Source organism: Canis lupus, chromosome 11 (genome assembly GCF_011100685.1).
Source record: "Canis lupus familiaris isolate Mischka breed German Shepherd chromosome 11, alternate assembly UU_Cfam_GSD_1.0, whole genome shotgun sequence".
Taxonomy (NCBI): Eukaryota; Metazoa; Chordata; class Mammalia; order Carnivora; family Canidae; genus Canis; species Canis lupus.
In genome coordinates, this window is record NC_049232.1 from 33,748,648 (window position 1) to 33,765,647 (window position 17,000).

The window sequence follows — 17,000 nt, forward strand, 5'->3', positions numbered from 1 at the left end:
ATGCTACTCAGGCAAGTACAGACACTTAGCTGGGCCTGTTCTTCTGTGGGGAGTACTTCCACATATTGACTCAAACTTTAATTTGGTTCTGTCCATTCTGTGTAAGAACCACAGAATTCTTATATTTTAGAACTCGGAGCAAGCTTTGAGATAAGATGACCTATCACTTTACAGGTGAGTGAATCAGATGGAACACACACATTCATTGGCTAATTAGGGGCAGAACGAGCAGAACAAAATGTTCTCCAATTCCTTGCTCAGTGTTCAAATCATACTTTTCTCATCTATTATTTATATTAATTTTTCTATCTGAACTCACTTTAGGTCTTGACTACCCCCAAGAACAATTTACAATATTACTACATTAATATAGCATCTCAGAAAAACAAATACAGGCAGGGCACACTTCAGTATTAGTAAAAATCCTGGATGTAAGAAACAGAGCTTTTCATAATGATGCTGTCCAAAGTTCCTCTGGTTGTAACTATGGACACCATATGTTCAGTTAGACATGATAAAAACCAATTTTAAATTGTAAATCTTGAACAACCTAATGAAGCCTTTTTTCCAATAAAAAGAACAAAAAAAATACGCCCGTTTATTTGTGCACCATGAAACTTGTTATTTATTCACTTCAATTCTGCGTTTACACAAAAGTGCTGTAATAAAATATCTGTACACTACTTCTGTTACAAATATAGATAATATTTAAAGTGACTTTATATATTCTAATGTAGGAGTTTCACGCTCTAAAATGGGAATGAACACATGATAATTCCTCACCAGTTGTCTCAATAAACAGCTCCATCTGTTTCCTTTAGTCTTAAACTATTGTATTATAAGATGTTAATATAAGGCAATGAAATGAAGTTATGTTAATCCCCTTAATTTTTCTATCAATTTACTAATGGCACACAACCAAAATAATTACTAACACATTGCTTTTTTCTCTGTCATTAAGATTAATAGTAATTGAAAACCAATTGCACAGCACGCTAACACATTTTTAGTGTTGCATCGGTTAAAACCAGCATTAAAGATTCTGAGAGACTTCTATGTTCTTCCATGGTTAGCATGCCTGCTTTCTAGAGAAACTATAGTCAATGGTGGGTGGCATCACCATTTTACTTACAGAAACATGAAAATATTTTATAACAGGTCAAAAATAAAAATGAACATCAAGATTCACATCAAATGTGTTCTTTACCAATTTAGGGACACTGCTTCATATAATCACTATTTACTCAGTCTTAGAAACTCATTTTTGGATGAAAATATGTATGTGTATATTAAAGGTGGGGAGATACAATTTTTCTATAATACTCAAATAATTTAGATACTGAGAGTGTTTTTAAAGATTTTCAATAGAAAAAAATGTTTTATTTTCTTTTCTAGTTAGAAATGGGGATAAAATGAAGCATTTAAAAAAAAAAACTTGAGATTTTCTTCCTTATTTTCTATTTTCATTCTCACCCTAATTTACTAAAGCCATTTCTCTTAGGTTAGCTTTAGAATTATTTCTCTCGTTCTCTACTAACCAGGTCAGCACCTAATTTCTTCACATGCGACTACAAAATGTCAGACATCTTTACAAAGAAAGACTGGATTCACCTATGCACACAGTCCATCCCTTTGAGTTTAGGTTCACAAGAATCTAAGGAGAAAGGAAAAATGATGCTAGCTTGTAAGAAAATCATTTCCACATGAGAAAAACAAACTTAAATGATACTTTCCCCCTAGAGTTCTGAAGAGCCTGATGAAGATGATGCAGGGAAAGTCATCCACAAGACCAGTTCCATTCTCTTCACAGTGTGGGATGTGAGCAAGGGGTTGTTGAGTTGGCCCCACTCTGCAGTAAATTCAGGAGAGAACCATCAAAGTGACAGTTCCTTTAGTCCGCTTAAGGATGGCAACAGCTTCTTCATGGGTTACCCCTTCCAGACTCTGCCCATTGACAGCAATGATCTGATCACCCCTTTTTAGACGCCCGTCTTCGGAGGCTGCTCCCTGCAATTATAAAGTAGGCTTGTTTGCTTCTCAAAAAATGCTGCCTTGCAGCTACACAACAGAAAAAGATCTAAACAAGAATGTAAATTGCTCTGCATGTACACACACATTGCTCTGGGTGCTCCACGGGTGCTCCACAGCCATTAAGCAATGATGAACAGACACAAAGGAGGTCTTGCTCCTAAATGGTTTCGGCACTAAGATTACAATTTCAGAGAGAATTTAGCAGTCAATAGATTAGTTGGATGGTTCTTGGCTGTTCAGCACAGCAGTTGGTGAGAACTCAAATTAATAAAGAATATTTGGGAATTTGCCTAGCAGGAATGATTTCATAGAATCCAGGATTTTTTATCCTGTAAAGAAGGCCTACAGAAGAAGACAAAGGATTAGACAGGAACAAAAGCAGTTTTACAGGACAAGGGCATCAGGGCATGGAGGCAAAGGTCTGCAGAAGCATAAAGCCCACATGCACATTGACAAGTGCAGGGCAGGGCAGGATGCAAGTGGTGCTAAGTCTAACTGTAATTCTTTCTGTGGCTTTGAATAGGCTGCTTGAGCTGCTTGTTCTTTACTTCCCAAGGGTATTGGTGGGGGGGGGGGGGTCTTCATATTTCTTATGGGCCTCAAATGATTAAGATTAAACACAGACATTGCTATTTGAAAAAGAATCCCATCTTAAGGCATGCTTATAGTAGGCAATTATGCAATTAAATATAAGATTAAAAATATGGAAAAGTTAATGAGGAATCCATAATGATGAAATTCTTAAAATATGTTCTAACTAGCATGCCTTAAATAAATTGTTCCAAGGCTGAGGAAAAGGACTGCATGACTCTTCTATTCACTGACAAATGCTGTTTGTATTTTTGGACATACCAATGGCTTTTAAAAAATCTCATAAATTAAGCCTTTAACTAGGTTGCTGTAGATACAGCACTTTAAGTTAGTTAAAAATAATAATTCTTTTTCAAAATAATGGAATTAAAACCTCCATAGGTAGGCACTTTAAAGGACTACAGTGCTAATCTAAAGCCCTGTATCAAACTGTTTAATAGGTCGGCCATAAGGTTTGATCCTTTGCACTGTAAAATCTTGAGATTCCAGATTTTCTCCTGTAGGAAATTATGTCCAATTTTGTGGCTCCTGAAAAGTGTCTAAAGAACATATTAACGATAATTATATGGGTTTGAATTATTTTAACAGCTTCACCAATGTTGCAAGTAAGTTTATTCTTATTCTAAATATCCTTAAAATAGAATACTTATTGTACCATTTCAACTAAACACAATTTTCTTCAAAATTTGAATTCCCTGATTATAAATAGCTGATTTACTGCAGGTGACAGAGCTTCTGGATATTCTGCAATTTTTTCAGTTGTAATATTTTCTATTTTATGCAATAAAATTAAACTGTAAAATAAATGCCCTATTAGTTATTTAACCTGCAGAACTATTTTATGTACTTTTCCACGTCTATTTTATATTCCACAACAGAAGAAACACAAAGAAAAAGAAATGCCAGCACTCTACAGCTTACACATTTAAAATGTCCCGTTTTCAAAAGACATTCAATCATAGGCAACCTGTTTTCCAAGGACAAAAAAATCAGCCCTTACTGTCTAACTAAAGTCCATTACTATTTTTGTTGCGTATTGTCAAGAGTTCCCATGGAATTTCAATTTGAGCCTATTTTCCTTTAAATATAACTAAACCTCAAATTGGACAAAAATATTTAATGACCTGTTCCTGAAGGGAGTTCCAAAAGAAAATGATCAACTGTTAACCATTTGGCATTACCTCAGGCCATAAACTAATAAGCCAGCTGCTGACCACTATTAATGAATGTTTCGGGGGGGAAGGGGGTGGTTAAAATGTGCAAGCTTACCTTCGCAAACACTGTTTTAACGTAAATGGGTAAGTCTCCATGAGGGCTGCCATACCCTCCTACTATACTGAAGCCTAAGCCATCTGGTCCTCGGTCTAGTGTAATAGATTTACACTGAGGAGGTCTAGAGGAAAGGGAAGAAAAAAAGAAGAGGTTTCTGATTTTTAAAGTCAAATCTGTAAATTACGGATTATCTGACATCCACCTAGAACCACTATAAATCTCAATTCTACTGACAGCGAGTATACTATGAGTATTTTGGGGAGCTTGAACTGTCGGTGCAGGCTATGCTCAGTATTTTAAATTTACTTAATCCAACAAAATCCTATTTTAACACCCTAATTCTATTACTCATTTATAGTTCCCCTAAACTAACACGTTCATGACATGTTCTCATTGAATGCTTGCATATTCTTTTTACAGTTTAAAGGAAGAAGACTACGGCACAGAGGACTACCATTAAATAAGTCATACATCAGTACTCCCAAGCTCAGAGAGAAAAATCTATTATCTAGCAATGTAAAGGCTGCCTCAAATTATTTAAAAATTCTAATATTTCCCTCTCTTCTCCTCTCTTTATATCCCAATTCTTGTGTACAACTGGGGAGCTATAAACTTTTTAATCAAAAGGATGATCTATTAAATGAGTTGGCAATGTGAAATTTAAAAAGGATAGGTTTGATCTGTTCCATGTCACACAGGGTAATGAGGTCCAGACTAAAATATTCCCCCAAAAACTCAGAGCCAAAAAACGTGGGAAGGTGAACAGCATGCTATCTAGCTATGTTCAATAAACTAAATCCATCCCATAATTACTTAACAGTTCAGAAACACTTGGTTTTCATATCTTCATACCTCATCCCGTTTTTACACCTTTTTGTAAGTGGTAGGGACACAGAAACCATAATACATGGACTCACCCTAAATCATCCTGAAATATACTGCTTGATGTCAGCGCAGTGAAAGAAAGACTAGAACTGGCAGGCTCTTGCTGATGACCTGTGACCACACTCACATCTCCTCCAGCAACCACCTGTACATGGGAGAAACAGAAAGAGAGAAACACGTTTGTGTGGCTAGAGAGACATCAGTAATTGTTCTTCAAAAATAGCTACAGGATTAAGACATGTACTTTACTGTTCACTTAATCATTTCTGTTAACCTGATATACAACCAAATAGAAATTTCACAAGGTCCAGAGGCCTCTTCCACTGACAGTAAAAATATCTGAATAATTCAGTTCTACAAAGTTTGATGTTTTTCAAACATGGTCTCATATGTAATTATTTTTTAAGGATCTTTAGAATACAGAGCCACTCACACCATTTAACCCTCTAGCAATTAATCATTTACTGCTAAGACCTTGTGGGGTTTTTTTCCTTTAGATATAAAGCATGAAACAATAAACACATCAAGATAAAATGTTTTTTACACACTTTCTTGGAACTCTCAATGTAATCATTTATGTTCAAGGGACTTACTAAATAAAATAACATCAGTAGTAATATTAAGCACTTTTACTTCCTTAATGCTAAAGCTTATGTGTCCTCAAGCTACCCATATTGGGAAGAGTGCTTGAGTGCGAATTTTACCTGCATTTCAATGGAGCCAGGGGCATTTTTCAGTAAGTTAACTGCTTGGGTGTGAGTCATGCCCTCAGTGGAAGTGCCACAGATAGTGACAATCCGATCCCCAACCTGCAAGGGAGACAAGGAATCAGGCATCTGTTAAAGCAGCCACAGAGAGTGAGACCCTGACACCTGAACGAGATTTCCTTCTCTACCTTGCACATCACATACACATTGCTCTCAGCAACTGAAATATAACCAAGGAAGCCAATAATTTCAAGAAGTAGCAATTATAAAAAGAAGCTGTACATAATGTTTGAGTTCAGTAGTCTCTGGGGGCAGGTGGAAAATCACTCTTCCCTTCTCTTCATTTCTCCTGGGTAAGACATTGCTTCCTATTGAAGAATAAAATATCTGCTACCCCTTAAGAACTAGAATGTCTTTGGACACTATAATTATACATGTTATCTGGAACTCTAGGCCAACTTTGGCCCACTGCTTATTTTTGTTGACAGAGTTTGGATGGAAGACAGCTGTCTTATTCATTGCCTTCACAGGGCAGAGCTGAGTCGATATAACAGAGACCCATTTGTCCCACAAAGACCAAAGTATTCACTATCAATCCTGCACAGAAAAGTTTTTTGGTACATGCAACAATCAATGTTTAAGTGTCAGTCAGTCACAAGTTCAGATATCAAAAGGGACTGAACCATTTTCAGTTTAGGGATGAAACTAAGAGGTGGTTAAGTTTTGAGGCCCTTTGTGACACATGAGGCCATGCAGATTTTACTTCATAGAGACTTTAATGAAATATTCACATGATTTCAGAACTGGGCAGTTAGCAAAAATAGGGCCCTGCATTAGCATAATCCCTCAACTGTGAAGTAAGTTTTGTATATTTTTACAATGAAGGTCACATTGATATTAAACTTCTGCAAAAAATTTTTTAAAGATTTCACTTATTTATTTGAGAGAGAAAGAGAAACTGAGCATAAGCAGGGTTGGGGAGGGGAGAGAGGGAGAGAGAGAAGCAAACTCCCCACTGAGTAGCGAGGTCATCTCAGAGCTCAATCCCAGGACCCCGAGATCATGACCTGAGCTGAAGGCAGATGCTTAACCGACTGAGCCAGCCAGGTGCCCCAATTTTCTGTAAAATTGATGATCAATTGCAACAAAATGATAGTCTTCAATTCAATAAAGTTAAATTGGCATTTAAACCAGTGACACATGTAAGGAAAACATTTCATCTCATTTCAAAGTGTTGTGAAACACTTTGTTTTAACTTCTCTCACTGAGTTGCACACAAGTAAAAAATACCAAGAAACGACAGATCTTCCATATCATTGACTTGTCAATTCTCCTCTCTTCATTTTCTTTACCTTTACTCAAAGCAAGCTCTGCTGTGGTGGGATTAGCAGATGTTTTTTTTTAATTTTTATTTATTTATGATAGTCACAGAGAGAGAGAGAGAGAGAGAGAGAGAGGCAGAGACATAGGCAGAGGGAGAAGCAGGCTCCATGCACCGGGAGCCCGACATGGGATTCGATCCCGGGTCTCCAGGATCGCATCCTGGGCCAAAGGCAGGTGCTAAACCGCTGTGCCACCCAGGGATCCCAAGGGATTAGCAGATTTAAAAGCAGATATAGATATTCAAACCTCCCTACAACAAGGGACAAGGTTCAAAGGGTTTATGAAAACTTTTGCCAGACTTGCAAGGGCTGCCAGGGTTATTAGCAGAACTTACTCTGAGTTTTTGGGTCTGAGCTGCAACTCCATTTGGGTGCATCATTGCAATAAATATAGGAACATCACCAAGTGGGCTGCCCACTCCTCCAGCAATGCTGATTCCCAGTGAGTCAGCAGGCCCCTGCCATGCAAGAGATTAAAATATTTTGGTCAATGTGGCATTTTAAATTGATGTTTGGTTTCTTTGGCCCAATATCCTATGGCAACTCAGGTCTCTGAGGTGTGAGGAAAATGAGACTCAAGAAAACTACATTACTTCATTTGACACAGGTCCTTACTGTGACTTAGGAAAATAAGCATCTGTCCAGGAAATAAAAGAAATCAAAACACTTTAAGTGAAAATCATGCTGTGAGGTTGATGAAAAGCAGGTATGTGAATGAAGTGAAAGACCCAATTTTGGAATCAGAAAGATCTGTATTAATGCCGGGGACCCACACTTAGAAATAGTGGGACTGACCAAGTTCAGCCCTCTTCCTAGACCTTCAATGACAAAACGGAGATCAGAGCAGCCCCTACCGAAGGCTGCAGAGATTACATGAGCCAATGATAACATGAGGCAGCTACAAGAATGATCAGCAGATAGCAAAGGTGCAATACACCGTAGCTGCTTTTACGTTCTCTCATGTGTACTGCTGTCAGGGGAATGTTTCATGAGAGTAAGAAACATTCATGGAAGGCAGAGGTTTGGTTCTCTGTGTGACAAGTGAGAGGTGGGAGGTGGGACTACATTGTGTAGGGTTGGGTGGATGCCATTTTTGGCAACACAGGATATGCCAACAATGATTTTTCATACAAGGTTCTGTGACCAGGAAATTCAGTGAAGACTGTATTGTGATATTTCCACTGTATACAGTGCATAAGTTTTCTGATGATACAGTAAAATCGTAAGACAGCTAATAGGAAAATATATATGCAGATGCCTCTGAGGTCAACAGAGTTTATATGGTTTTCTCTTCCCCAAGTTACCTTTTTTATTTCAACTGTTCTTAATCCTTGTATTTCAGATGCCACTGTAAAGGGTGAAAAATATGGTTATTAAAGTATTTTCATATTCAATTAAATTTCAGTCAAAGCTGGAATGGGACTAAATGAGATACATTATTATTTTTTTTTGAAAGAGCGTGCTCAAAGTTGCCAGTACGCATGATTAAATCTGTCTCACATAGGGAATCTTTATTTTGGAAAAATGTGCACACCATCCCATTTCTTCCTTCTTATTTCAATCGTTGATTATATAACTACATAATCCACTTTGAATGAGTCAAGAGCAGAATAGGCTTTGGGTTGAAAGATACATGTGCACAGCTGAGAAAAATAGTCATGGACACATTAAAAGGAATTCATGGACTTAAGTAGCTAAATTTCTAGAATATTAGTCACAATGCAAACAGAGATTGCCATATGGTTAGTTCTTCAATTTGAATAACTTTCAACCAAAGCTTCAAGCCAAAAAACACTCTGCATCATGATTTCATGTAATTAAAACACAGGAGAATCATACTGACTTTCTCAATCAAAATTTTTGCATCTTCATGGAAAAAGAAGGCTTCACTTAATGGAATCTTCTGAATTATTGGTGTTAGAATAAACAGAAAAGGAAATAAAAATTAATTACACCAGTCTGCTTAGTAAGAAAAAATTACAGAATCCTGATTCTAATGTTTTGTATATCATGTAGAAAAAACAACAAATGAGAAATCTGCCAGACAACAAAGATGCAGCTTCGTACTGTTCAGAATTTTTGCCAACACATACCTCTGCACCCATATTAGGGTATGAAATAATTTGGGGAAAGAGAGCTCAGAGACAGAGGAAAAAAATCAGTGTTGGTTACTAAAACTCAAACCAGTAATCATGCTTAAAATATCAAACCAATCTTACATGCATTCTTCTTCAGGCTACTTTCTAGTGACTCAGATGTACTGGATCCAGAAAGTGGAAAAGTGAATGATGACAGGCTGCCTTCGCTCATCTAAAATACACAACAATTATTTTAGAACGTTTTGAAGTAATAATATCCCCTAAATACCACTTATTTCAGAATTCAGTTCTTTTAATGTATCTAGAGAGAAATATCTATTAAGTAACAGTGGCATCTGATAATTTGAAGGGCAAATTAAACAGTTTCTATTGACTTTTTTTATGGGAGAATTTGCCTAGGGACATAAATAAATTGAGGCTAAAAGAATGAATGAGATTGATTCCAAAGCACCTAAAATTTTAGTGGATTTTATTTCATTCAAGCTAATCCTAAATTTAAATGGATGTTGTACATAGACTGGGGCTTATGAAAAAACTGTAAAATTAGGGCAAGTCAACAGGAAATGAATGGCAGTGTTGAAGGGGTGAGTAAAGAGTCTTTAAACACTGGCTGATGAAAATGGGCTTCTGTCATCAGAAGACCCAACTAAAGAGAGGGGCTGGCCAGCAATCCTGAACATACATGGAGGTGAGCTTCATACATAGTGGTGAGCTTCTATAGTTCACCTTACATGGGATTTTTTTCCGTTTAAAACTGATAAGTGTTTGTTAAAAAATACTTTAAAAATATATCACCTTGGTAGGCTCTACATATATTAATCAGTTAACTTATATAATTATGGAAAAAGAAAAGAAAAATGGTTGAAATTAAGCTCCTTAGGAAGACTTACAAACTATTCAAGAGCTATACCTTGTTCACTGCCCACACTCACTTGTTGGTCTTCCCCATCCCAGACTCCACACCTCACTCTGCCCTCTGCCAGAGGGCGGGACCTGTGTACACAGTACCAGCAGGGCCATCTCGGAGTTCCTCTGGCATGTGGACTGCATCACCCTGATGAACCGCACAGCTACCCACCTGGCTGCTTTGAGAAGGCCTCCTCTCTGAATGGAATGGACCGGCTTTGATTCTTCCAACTTCCAAGGTCACTGTGCCTAGGGAACACTACGGGAGTGGTTGTTTTATGAAAATGCTTCAATAAGATGCTACAATCATCTTCGGGAGTACATACACTCCTTAAGATTAGATTGTAAAGGCATCCTCCTTTTGGGATTTCCACAGTCAAGGATACCTTCAATTCTTTGTGGAAAGAGGCCTTTCCAGGGACGCCTGGGTAGCTCAGTGGTTTGAGCGTCTGCCTTTGGCTCAGGTCATGATCCTGGGATCTGGGATCGAGTCCTGCATCGGGCTCCCTGCATGGAGCCTGCTTCTCTCTCTGCCTGTGTCTCTACCTCTCTCTCTGTGTCTCTCATGAATAAATAAATAAAATCTTAAAAAAAAAGAAAGAGGCTTTTCTAAAACATAAAAAAGAATGACGGCAAGCAGCAGCAGCAGCAATACCTAGTGTCTGTTATGACCTCATGATTTACATGGAGACTGTTTCTACCAAGGAAAAGAGAAATTGGGAATTGAGCAACTATCTCATGAAACATACTGGTTTAGATAGGCCAAATGTACTAAGTAACTCGGGGCTTAAAAAACAAAAGAGAAACAGTAAGACAGCCATGACCACCACAACAGCTTAGATAACTGGGCAAACTCTCTATGGCCACACTGTACCTGAAGAGACCTAAGACACAATATTAAAATAAGCCATATTGCTAGCAACATAAAATTAGGACTGAAGACAACTTCCTTGTGACCTCTAACAAATAAATCACAGGCATGCAAAAAATACTATACAGTCTAAGGTGAAAGCACAATGAGGTATTTTGTGATTCTTGGCTCTTGGAGTTAGACATGCTGGTTTAAATCCTACTGTGTGATTTACTAGCTGTGTGACCTTAATGGATGTCTACCTTGAAAAGTCTTTTATTTGGCATAAAATATTTTATTTCACTAAAATATGGCATCGTACTTAAAAATGTGTCTTACTTGAGATAACACTTTTAAATAAAGAGGATTCAGTGCTTATTTGACCATGGTAGCCCATGTAGTATCTCTTCCTTCTTCCATACTACTATACGAAGTCCTTTCTGGCACTTGATCTTTACCTTTAGCAAAGCAGCCACAGCTTCCTGGGTGGCGTTACGGACATCTTCTCCGTTCACCGTTAATATCTGGTCTCCCTGCACCAGTCTTCCATCAGCATCTGCAATCCCTCCTTTGACAATGTCTGACACAAATACTCCGGTATCATTTCTGTAAACATAGTTTTGAGTTTCAACATCACCATTTTTTCTCCAACATAAGGTAGAGTGTTTATGTATTGGAAAACTTTTTTAAAACTAACATTTTTAACTGAAAACTTGACCTCCATCTTTGTGACTTTAGAAAGTCTGTTTTCAGCAACACAGGGGCAACATTATCAGAATTATTTTCTGTGATAATAATAGCTTATGTCTTATAGTATTTCATGGAGTAAATATCTTTCACAAGCATATTTATTCTTCAACCATTATGTACTGTGAGCTGAAGTGGCTACTACTGTTTACTCACTTTATGGGTCACACAGTTACTACACAGCAAAAATGCGACTTAACCGCCAGTTTTGGGTGCTAAGTCTATTGTCCTTTCTACACCATAACAAAACCCTGAATGAATACTGACCTGAGGCTACATATATATGTTGGTATTATCATTAATGTCATTAAATGTTCTTGAAAATAAATAATACGTACCTCTCACTGAAACTATTTAAGTACCATTCCCATGATGTCTTTTATTTTATTATGGATCTAACTTGTATGCAAGATGGATTTATGAAAAATAAACAAATGGTAATCTTATTCCAATCTTCCTTTCATTCATGAAACTACAGACAACTCAGCATCTTCTTGCTGAGATACAAAGACAACTGTTAAGTAGAAGTGCATAGTGAAAATGCAATTGTGTCACTTCTTGCCAAGGTCAAGACTTCAAGGGCACCATTTCACCATCTGATCCTCTGCTTTCCCATCTTTAGAATAAAGGCGTTGGAACTTACTGGATTATATGTTTGTTAATATTACTTATTTATAAATATTTAAATAAATTAGATACTAAATTTATATATATATATTCACCAATTTACCACCTCGGCCTCTTACTTTCTGTTTTCTTCTGATGGCATGTTTATGTTTGAGCCAATCCTTCTCCCCAGAAAATCCTCTGCTCCCTGCAAATAGACCAACTATCACTAATCATTTTCAGCCTCAGCTTAGGCATCTATTACCTGAGAAGTTTCTCTAATCTCCTTTCTCAAATAGAATCACTGGTCTCCTTTTGCTCTGCTGCCTAGACTCCTCCATAATATGTTTCTGTCACTTATCAACAGAATCCTTTGTTGTAAGAACATATTTAATTCTCGTTGACCAAACCATGAGTTTTTTGAGGTCAGGAACCAGGTCTTATTTAACTTTGTTCCCTAGAACTGAAGGTGCTCAAGAAATATCAAATCGTTTTTTGTCTAGTAGCCTCAAGAGCCCCCAAAATACGAACTTGAAAAGTTCAAAAGTGAGGTCTTTTGATGCTCCATTACTGAGTGAGCTAACAAGAGCCATCCACAGAACACCAGCAGCTGATAAAGATACAACAACTGTGATTTTTCTTTAAAAGAACCAAAACTCATCATTTCCTAAAGGTCATGAGGTTTGCCCTCTTCAGTCATACCTTTTCCCAACAATACTTAATCCAAGGCCTTTCCCCGGCTTCTTCTGCAGCTCAATGGTAAGGGTGTCATACACATCTTCCTCTTTGTATGGGGCCTCATCTCTGTAGAGTGTTAGGCGTACTCTTTGTGGGGTCTGTCTCAGGACATTTATTGCTTCATCATGGGTGGCCTTTCTCAAGTCAATTCCGTTCACCTGTACAGAAATGGGGCACTGTGAGGAGCCAGGGGAGTCAAAGAAAGAGCGAGCAAAGAGAGAGTGAAAGAAACAAAGAAACAGAGACCACCCTCCCCAGAGTAACCTTTTCTTTATTAGAAGTATTCTGTTACCTCTAAAATCTGATCTCCAGCCCAGAGTCTTCCATCTTTACATGCCGCTCCTTCTTCATAAACTTCATGGATAATAATGGCACCCTAAGGGCCCAGACAAAACATACTCATACTTTAGCTCATCCTCCCTAGGACTGGTGAGCAGAAATAAAGTTAAAACATACTGTACTTTTAAAGATAATGGTGGGTTATATACTCACTGGATCCATAGTGAGTCACAAAAAAATTAAAGGAAAGTGTAATGCAATTTTTGCTACAAGGCTCAAAGAAGTTTTTTTTTTTTTTTAAGGCTCAAAGAAGTTTATATATCTTTCTAACGAGAGGGAAGTTTAAAGAAAAAATTATGAAACACATAAATCATACACACACACACACAATGGATATACATCACCCTTCCTATATGCAAATGAAATCAATAGATACACATCATTTTCCTATCCACAAATGCAGCAATTAGATTTTAAAAGCCTTTTGACTTTTAGAAAATTTTGTCTATAATTTATCCAGTTTTCAGACTCCTTTCGATATGGATCAACCCCACTATATCCAGTCAGTAAAAGATAAATTAAAACATGGCAAAGACTGGTAAACAAACAGAAATGTTTTGAACCTAAAGGTCACAACCTCAAGTCTAACTATCTTATTGAGTCAATATTCACGGACTCAAAATGAAAGTCTCAGCACTCAATTTTTGGTATTTGCTCTACAGATTAAAATAACAAAGGATGGTGCATTTTTCTAAGCCTTCATGTTTCATTTAATAAAATTGATAGAAATCTCCCTGACAGATCTCTTTCAGGGCCCACTGAAGAGGCTATCTGTGTATCTGAAGCATCTGGGGGTGGTGTCCTCACCAGCAGAGTGTCAGACCCTCCAACAATGCTCAGGCCCAGCCCTGTGCGCCCTTTGGAAATTTCAATTGTTGTTTCACAGCCTGGTATAATGGGGCAGGTCGCAGGATCAGAAGCAAAGATCGCTGGTGTTGATGACCTGCTTGTACCTAAGAATAAATTTAAAATGAAATGAAATACAAATACAAATTGATTAGATGGTATAGACATCAAACTCATCCCACTGGTTGCCTGTGGAGGATGGAGCAGAAAAAGGGTCCAAGATTAGAGACAAAGAAGACTTTGGATTTACTTTAATCTTTTAGTTATATTTTTAAAATATCAAACAAAATGATTAACTAGTCATTAATTTAGGGCGGCAGGTACAAAGTTACCTTTTGCACTATGGCATCTTTTCTAAATTGCTAGAGAGAATACATATAAAGGAATAAAAGCAGAGAGTTGAAGTGAGCCTCTAGTTTCATGCTGAGATTCTACATTTCACTAGAGCCAAAAAACTTCTGATGAAATTATGATTTGTAAAACTTAGAAGTGAAATACGTGGCAGTAATCTCAAAACACATTCTGGGAAGACCACAAAACACAAAGTACATCAGTAATTCCGCTCGTGGCGCCTGCATTTCAAGGTTTTTTATGTTTTGGTTTTGGTTTCCTTTTCTTATCCTAGGGTATCTCCTCTTACGTAATCAAATCTGTGCACATGTACAACTGTATTTAATATCTGAGTTTATAAAACATGAAGTGAGACTCATGTGCAGTTTCTTTCTTTGCATGTCTCGATGTTTTATAAACTCAGATATTAAATTCTGATGCATATATGCTCAGGATTGAAGAGATAAGAATAGATTATGAGAAAACAAGGAGAATATAATTTCACACGTTGTTTTATGATAGTCTTCATATCATATGCTTTATGATATACCAAAGAGCATACAGTACATGTCATGCTTTGAAAAAGCTGAGACACTTGTTGAGTAGCTTTAGGCAAGAGGATCTCTTTTTAGAAAATCAGAGACAGACTAATAATTCTTGCTCCTGAAATGGTAAGAGCAGGTGTAAGATATTTTCTTTTCTGTTACATTTTCATTTAGCATTTCGTATTTTTATAGACAATGCTATTTTGGGAACAACATAAAATTGAAAAAGGAGACAATTTCTGTAAAACCTTTTAACATTTCAGTGAATTACCCAGTCTTTCTAAATAAAGGATTACTTTTATCAGATATGTATTACTTTAAGACTTTTTTGTCTAACTATTACATACGTTTTAAACTGCTATTTCCTTTAAAACCTGTCAAAAGAACTTAGTGTTTCCGTTTGGAGGCCGAAAGAGATATTTTTTCCTCCCATAGCAGAAAAAGTCTATGTGTTTAAGTACTTTTCTCAATGCTACGAAGCTTGAAATTTGCTGTCTTATTAAACACTAGTGTAATTTTTGTCAAAAAGTAGCTTAAAGGAATAATTAGCCTCAATTTACTGGACTGGCATTTTAATGACACACACGTCTCATTCCATGGTCCACATACAACCATTTCATCTATTTTAACAGGATCTATTTCACCTAAATGACAGACCTCAGATCAATTATGCTTATTATAGCAATGACCATTATTTTTAAGAGTTTCTTGTAATGCCAGGCACTATGGACTCTATTGGTAAAGTGGCATCACTGTATCAATTTTACAGATTAGAATACTGAGGCTTGAAAGAAGTTAAATTACTTGCTCAATATAAAAAAAGAATATTCAAAATGATGTTACTTCATTAGTCAAATGCCTGGAATCACAGGAACCTTCAACAAAAGATACTCAGAGAGTAAAGAGTACCGCTCAGAAGAAGCCGAGTCTCAGAGCCGGTGGATGGGTTGCCTAAGGCCCTCTGGGTGATTAACGTGTAGCACACAGGTGCCCTGCCTAACAGTCCAGTGATCTTTCTTCAGGAGCCCCTGTCTTTATACCATATCTTCACCAAAGTGTTCCCTGACTGGGGCCTGTCACACAGTGAGTGACATACAGGCAGCAGGCTCCCGAGGAACCTGCTGTTGGGTTTGGGTGTGCCACACAAGCAGGAATCATGGGAGACTGGCCCTTACTTGGGATGGACTCTGGTTCTGGGGAGCCAGAAGATGGGGCCATCAGAGCCAAGGAGCTGCTCTTCTGTTCTCCGCTGGCTGCACCCGCCGCTGAAGCCACAGCCTGAGGGTCGCGATTCTCAGCACGAATGCTAAGTTTCACTGTTGTCTTTGCTGTTTTCAAAAGGCTAATAAACTGGCAGGGTGTTGGTGTGGTAGGGAAACAAAATTCAGAAGCACATTAGTAAGTCACTGTTATAGCTGGAATCATTTTCCTTATCAGAACTTAAGGTTTCTCAGTTGCCTGATATTGATTAAGGCCACAGTGAATTCCTATTAGAAGTCTAGTAGTGACCATATCCTTTTTTATATAAGCATCAGGTTTTCAATTTTTGACATTTTTAATTAATCTCGCCCATTTGTCTGAACCCCCACAAACTTAGAAGATAGACGGGGTATTTTACCCATTTCTTGATTCTACTAAGAATCTGAAACAGCTTACACAGACACTTTTAATAAAATGGAAACATTTATGTTAAAAGCAGGGTAAGGAAAACTATGCAACAGAACAGTCAAGCCAAATGGAAAGTTAGAACATAGACATATGGGCTAAAGGGTCCAACCCAGACAATTATTAAAGCTGAATTTTAAAAAATGGTTTAACAAAGGGTTGCAGAAGGGGAGACAGGTGGGGGGTGGGGTAACTGAGTGATGGGCATTAGGGAGGGCACATGTTAAGATGAGCACTGGGTATTCTACTACACGTTGGCAAACTGAATTTAAATTAAAAAAGTAAAAATTAAAAAATGATTTAAGCTTCTTGCTGGTCAATGTAGAAATAAAAACATTTGCACACCAAATCTCAAGAGAAACACAGCTTTTTTTTCTAGCACTTGCTATGAAAGGCTGTAAGTGAGACTACTAGTTAAGTATTACCACTTCTGAAGAGAAGGAAACTCATAGGTAACTGTT

General features: G+C 37.4%; 1 protein-coding gene across 13 annotated transcripts in view; it reads right to left on the reverse strand.

The window, feature by feature from the left end:
- Window positions 1–597: 597 nt before the first annotated feature.
- MPDZ (multiple PDZ domain crumbs cell polarity complex component) overlaps window positions 598–17,000 on the reverse strand; it is a 161,420-nt gene continuing 145,017 nt past the window's right edge. For 10 of the 13 annotated variants that reach the window (XM_038552398.1, XM_038552394.1, XM_038552393.1 and 7 more), the window contains 13 exons: window positions 16,050–16,224; window positions 13,961–14,106; window positions 13,107–13,190; window positions 12,779–12,972; window positions 11,182–11,329; window positions 10,046–10,132; window positions 9,088–9,178; window positions 8,173–8,216; window positions 7,204–7,326; window positions 5,484–5,588; window positions 4,812–4,924; window positions 3,892–4,015; window positions 598–2,007 (listed from right to left, as the gene is read on the reverse strand). In XM_038552398.1, the coding sequence (XP_038408326.1) occupies window positions 1,861–2,007; window positions 3,892–4,015; window positions 4,812–4,924; window positions 5,484–5,588; window positions 7,204–7,326; window positions 8,173–8,216; window positions 9,088–9,178; window positions 10,046–10,132; window positions 11,182–11,329; window positions 12,779–12,972; window positions 13,107–13,190; window positions 13,961–14,106; window positions 16,050–16,224 (1,581 nt within the window). In that variant the 3' untranslated portion in view covers window positions 598–1,860. The remainder of the gene's footprint in view (window positions 2,008–3,891; window positions 4,016–4,811; window positions 4,925–5,483; window positions 5,589–7,203; window positions 7,327–8,172; window positions 8,217–9,087; window positions 9,179–10,045; window positions 10,133–11,181; window positions 11,330–12,778; window positions 12,973–13,106; window positions 13,191–13,960; window positions 14,107–16,049; window positions 16,225–17,000) is intronic. The other 3 variants (XM_038552400.1, XM_038552403.1, XM_038552405.1) reach the window with 1 other exon arrangement.